At 38.6% G+C, this 6,227-nt stretch overlaps 1 protein-coding gene across 1 annotated transcript; it reads left to right on the top strand.

Moving 5' to 3' along the window:
* Positions 1-1,237: 1,237 nt before the first annotated feature.
* Positions 1,238-5,458, top strand: LOC146646893 (B2 bradykinin receptor-like). The gene is made up of 2 exons (XM_085391286.1): positions 1,238-1,328; positions 2,636-5,458. The coding sequence occupies exons 1-2, from the start codon at positions 1,309-1,311 to the stop codon at positions 3,669-3,671; spliced, it is 1,056 nt and encodes a 351-aa protein (XP_085247412.1). The 5' UTR covers positions 1,238-1,308; the 3' UTR covers positions 3,672-5,458.
* The last annotated feature ends 769 nt before the right edge of the window (positions 5,459-6,227 follow it).

The raw sequence follows: 6,227 nt of genomic DNA, 5'->3' as shown, positions 1-6,227 counted from the left end.
AATAAAATTGAATTGAATTGAGTTGAACCGTGTAACTTTTTTCCAGTCTTCTGTGGTATAGTTTACAAAATGTAACTTCAGTTTGCCTGTTCGGAGAAGTCGCAGTCGGTGTGGTCTAGCCCATCTGCTTCAAGTTTTGATGCATTGTGCCTTCAGAGATGCTCTTCTGCATACACTATTTTGTATAAGAAGTGTTGACTTGAGTTAACTTTGCTTTTCTAACAGCTCAAAGCAGTCAATATGTTCTTATCCTTTCACATCTGGCATCAAAAAAGCATTTTTGCCTGGAAAACTGCAGTTCACTGGATATGTTTTTTCTTTTTCAGAGCATTCTCTGTAAACCCTAGACATGGTTGTGTGGGAAAATCCCAGCAGATCAGCAGTTTCTGAAATATATCAGAACAGCGCATCTGGCACCAACAACCATGCCACATTTAAAGTTACTTGAAAGACCCTTTTTCCTCATTCTGATGCTTACTTTGAACTTCAGCAGATTGACTTGACCATTAAATTGCCGAGATGTCACTGGCTGCGTTAAGAACCAGAATTAGCTATCTAGTGAGTATATACATCAGGTCAGAAAATATTTAACATGTAAACATGAACTATGTCAAGCCACAACTGTTTAGTTTTGTAAGAACTTACTAAGAGGCGTACATGGGACAAAAAGTGCCTGGTTTTATTCAAATCCATATCACGGAAAACTGCGTAACAGATGCACCCGTCTGCCATGTCCATTTCACGGTTTGCCTCTCGAAAGCGTGAAATGGAAACACATGCAGAAGTTACAGTACATGCAGAAGCTGCAGTACCAGCATGAGGAGATAACATATTTAAAGCCTTTTGCGCCCTTTTTTTTCTGCAGCCCCTTTTTTCTCTCTTTCTTTTGGTCCCTTTTCTTTTTCTGTTTCTCCACCACCTTCTCCTGTTTTTCACCAAAAACAGGCCTTCAACCCTGTGTACGCTCTGGTATAATACCCACTCTGACAATAATGTGAATAATGTAATAAACAAAAGAAACATGATTAACAAGATGAGCCTAGAGTCTACAGTCTACTTTGGATATTAGTATGGCTTGTTGCATGTTACTAGTGCATCTTTGAATAAGGTGCAACCCAGACCAACAGACAGGGAGCATTCAGACTGAATGTGAAATGAGAGAAGTGAGGGTTTTTTGCCATGCCTTCTTTTTTTTTTGGTGACATCACTTTAATTACAGTTTCCTTTAGGAGCGTGAGGCAGAGACAGGCAGACTAGAGTGGGGGAGTTAACTGTTAACAGTGCAGCAGGACATCTGAACATAGGAAAATGACTCTTAGACCTACAAGGTATGTATGAATCAAATATACTCTATATATTTTTAAATCTTTCATGTGAGATATAACCAAAAAAAATCCCCTAAGAATGGAGAACAATTTTCCAATTGTTTTATTTTTTAGAATCATTTTGTCAGTAACCATGTGCTCAAGCAGGTTAAATATACTCCAATGTGTGTAAAGCAGGTAATACAACTACTGATAGCTGACAGCTGCTGTTAAAATGAACTTCTTGCCTTTGTTGTTACAGCGAGTGAGACTTAAAAAAAAAACATGTCTTTTTGGGTGTAATGTAGAGTATAGAAGTATAGAGTTACATATCGACGATGACCAGAAGAAGCATCTTTTTCTCTTTATTTTGTTTTTCATTTATTCTTTTTTGTTGTACATTAAAACATCAGTTGTCCTACATGATATGAGAGCTCAGGTTTTGCCTAAGCATGTTCTTCTAAAGACGAGTTTAATCCATGTCAAACATTTGGTTATTTTAACCAACAGAAGCTTCTGCCCTCCATTGTGCCGTCTGCCACATTGCTGCCAAGTGCTCCTTACGCCAACAGAAACAAACTTTGGAGCAACTTTCAGTAATTTTAATTGCTCTTAAACATTCACACACGTGGATGTAAGCATAGGGTACATACAGTATGGTTTGAAAGAACAGATTGCCAATTAGGTAACATGATAGGGGAATTAAGCAGAAGCATAAACAACATTATGCTATGCCTGATGCTCATTAGTGGAACAAGGTGGTTCAGTCTCAGACAAGCTTATATAATTTTTGAGTGCTGCAGATGTGCAAACACCCTTATTGTTCAACAATTTCTTTATGTTTTAAGCTTATCCTTTGGTTCAATACAAAGGTCATAGCTGCAAAGTAGCTTGCTCCACAACCAGAAATGTATTCATCACGTTTATTACAGGCTTTCATGTTCAGCTCTGTTCTTGTTGAAACAAGAGGCTAAGTCAGTGGGTGGAGATTTCTTCAGCAATCAACTAGTTGGAAAACTGAACCTGGTCGACAGAGAAAGAATGACAAACAGCACACAATGGATGTACAGTTAGGACATCTGTTCATTAACATGCTTATTTACTTCTTTTCTTAGAATAAGATAAGAAGAATGACATCAGTTTCATATCTGTATGGTAAATATTGTATGTAGCAGGGCAACTGTTGGGTTTGCAGAGACGATAGCCAGCTAAGTGCTGGCTAAAGCTCCATATTTATCGCATTGGTATTTTACATAAACTCAAGGTAAGAACCTAATGTACTGTTGATGTTTAACTGCCTATTTACTTCATGTCTCATTTTGTCTTTACAGCATCCCAGACTACAGCACCACTATATCATATGGAAACAATAACAACACCAATGAGACTCATTGTCCAGATCACGAACTATGGGAGTGGCTCACTGCACACCAACCAGTGTACATTCTGCTCATCACCGTGCTGGGAATTATGCTTAACATGTTCGTTCTGACTGTCTTCTGCTTCCACAAGAAGGCGTGCACCATAGCTGAAATCTATTTGAGCAACCTGGCTGCTGCTGACCTAGTCCTGGTGTCCTGTTTGCCCTTCTGGGCCGTTAACATGCTCAATGATTTTAAATGGCCTTTTGGTCATTTCATGTGCAAAGTTATCAATGTGGGAATTAAGATGAATGCCTACTGCAGCATATACTTTCTTGTTCTGGTTAGCATCGATCGCTATGTGGCGCTGGTACATGCGATGTCACATGGAAGAATGCGTAGTCCAAAATATGCTAAACTAGGGTGTCTGCTGACATGGGGTTTTGGCTTGCTTCTGAGTATACCCGTGTTCATCTTCAGGGAAGTGAGATATTTCCCTGAATATGGTACTGTGTGCTATCTAAACTATCCAAACCACAACGTACAAGTTATCTGTGATGGGATATTGATCATTTTTAGCTTTGTTATTCCCATTTCAATTATCTCCTTTTGCACTTTTAATATTATTCAGGCTTTGAAATTGCAAGCAATTGAGAGGTTCAATGCTGAAAACACAGAACGAAAGGCCACCATTTTGGTCCTGGCAGTCCTTGTAGCCTTCCTAATTTGCTGGGTGCCATTCCATGTAATCACCATAGTAGATGTGCTTTTACGAGGTGGGATACTGGAAGGCTGTCACTTTGAAAATGCTGTGGACATCAGCATCCAGATCTTCACCTACTTAGCCTTCTTGAACAGCATTCTTAACCCGATCCTATACGTTATTGTAGGAAAGAACTTCCGGAAAAAAGTCAGAGAACTCTTCCAGCAGTGGGGCCACCAGAGGAAAACCTTATCTGACTCCACACGTTCAAACCTGTCCTCCACATTGAAAACTTCTGTATAAAATGCTGTATGCAAATTGCTTTTTGCAAACAAAAGCACAGAAGGATAGTGGGCAGTCATTTAATGATATTGTCTTAAACTAAATGGTTCAAATGAAATCTAAAATCAAATGAAGTTCGTGAAATCGCAGTGGATGTAGCTTTGTAATAATCAGACTTAATCATACATTGTTAAGAAACCTTTTAACGAACTCTTTCTTTAGTATGTTAGCTGATGCACAACGTCTCACTGTTACGTTTAGAAAAGGTGGTTGTATTACAGATTACTACCAAATGCAAAACACTGTTGTTTAGCTTGAACTGGAAAAAAATGAAGACATATTTTATATATTGCAACAACTCACCAGTGTGTGATATTGTTGGATTCATATATTACAAACTGTAGTAGTCATCAGTATCTTGGCTGTACTGGTTCTGTGATGTAAATATGTGTACTGTAAAATAATTTATGTAAATACAACTTTTTTGTTATAAAGTTTATTGCTGAAGATGCAAATGATGCCACTATTTGTTTCACTCAGAGCATAACGATGAATAAAATCAACATGCGGTCTTTCGCTTTATGAATCTTTATGATGCATTTGAATGTTAAGTTGAACATCCAAAGGTTCATGTTGAAACAGGGTCTTGCTAAGTGTTTCTGGTGTTTCTGACTCAGAGTTTCCAGACTTAAACATGTGACTCTTTCAACAAGTTTCCAGTTGTGACGCACAAACATGCTTCTTTTTGTTGGCTGTATAGACATAACTTTTTCTTTTTTTTTATTGTATATCTGTCCCCCAAACCACCTTTTAATTGCCAAGTGTTTACTCAAAATGGGTTGTGGGCAAGGGTACACCCATAGGTGTCCTCAAAATGAAGGCAAATCTTGCCAAGCAGGATATCAGGCTTCACCACAATTGCTAGTGCTGAAAATTGTTGTGGAACAAAAGGCATGCAGAAAAAGTTACCGCAAATTGTAGAATGTCTGCCAGAAAACACACAGTTCAACCTCGTTTTATGTGTTTTTGTCTGCTTTTTAAAATGGTTTTAATTTTGTGATTTTTAGCCTTGTCCTTCAAATCTGAAATCACTCCCACATTCATGTTCAAAGTTCATGTTATTCTGGTTTATGTTGTGCTACTAAATGGGAATATTAATTAAAATTTTGACTATTCTGTAAACACCACAGTGGGGGATGACAGTCACTGAAGAGGTTTTAGTGCAGATGCCTCATTCATGTTTCCATAAGACTTCACAGACTGTTTAATAAACATGGACACAGTCAATATGACTTCACCCTGTTAGTGAAGTTCTGTTATGACACCTGAAAGTGAACACTTTCGACACCGTTTTCTTGGTGATTTGAAACCATGCGTCATAAACACTGGTTAAAGACTTGTGTCTGTCATGGTGCTAGGTCGTTGACCCAGCATTTTGTATTTTATGATTATTTTTCTATGTTCTAGTTATTCTGATTTTGGTATTTTGTGTCCTCCCCTTGTGCCCTGTTCTTGTTCTGGATTTCCTGTTTTATTTTGAAGGTCTGTGTGTGTTGTCATTGTGTTCAGCTTTTATCCTCCAGTCGTCTTTGTGTATTAGGATCAGCTGTTCTTCCCTCCTGTGTGTGATTACCTGATTACCTTGTGTGTGTATATATAGTGGGTGTCGGTCTGTGCTTGTTGTTGGTTCGTCTGCGTTCCATGGTGTTCTGTTCCTTAGTCTGCAGCGCTCTGCCCCTCACCCTGTTTTGTATGATCTCAGGTTTGCTATTTAGTTTTCCCAGTTTAGGTTTCTTCAGTTATTTGTCATCCCTCATTGCCTGTTTTGCCACTCCGCCACTTGTAAATAAACGTCACTCGTATCATCAGTCACTGCCTGCATTTTGGGTCCTTTTTCCTTCAACGCCACACGGCTTGCCTCGGCAGCCGTGACAGTATCAGTGAGCAACTCTACTGACTCTACTAAGGACTCCCTTTTTTTTAATTCACTTTGACAGAAAACTGAGGGGAAAACATTTATTGAGGTCACACAGCAATGGTACTAACTGGAATTACAATGCAGCTAAGGGTGTTGCCCCCTGCTGTCCGATAAAAAGAATGCAATCATATTTGGCTCAACTTTCAAATCACAAAGCTCATTTTGGCTTTTAAGTGACAGTGTGTAAAATCTCATCAGTAGATGCCAGTAGATTGCAGATTGTAGTCAAATGAATTCAATTTCCTTAACCCTTCCAAGTAACATACATAATCCTAGAAGTGGTGGTCATTGTAGGACAAACATGTTTTAGTCAGGCAAGAGAAACATTAAATTTAGACTGTGCACCTGAGCAACCATGGCTGCTTGAAGTGTTTCTAACACTGTTTATGTAAAAAGCCTTGTTGTACCCACTATATTTTACCATATTTGAATAATATCAGCACGTAGCAATGAATCAGGAATAATACTGCATGACTCAATTAAATATTTTGTGGTATTTTGCATTTTTACCACAGAGTGATCACAGAGACTAGCTGCTGTTCATTCGTGGTAAGTGTAGTAAGATAGCAACATGACTCCCGCTTCTGCCCCAGTCTTTC

Source organism: Rhamphochromis longiceps, linkage group LG19, assembly GCF_057381845.1.
Source record: "Rhamphochromis longiceps isolate RC_006_pf linkage group LG19, R_longiceps_female_GT1.1, whole genome shotgun sequence".
NCBI classification, from domain to species: Eukaryota; Metazoa; Chordata; class Actinopteri; order Cichliformes; family Cichlidae; genus Rhamphochromis; species Rhamphochromis longiceps.
Note: the sequence above shows the minus strand (reverse complement) of the source record. Positions and strands in the feature narration are given on the sequence as shown.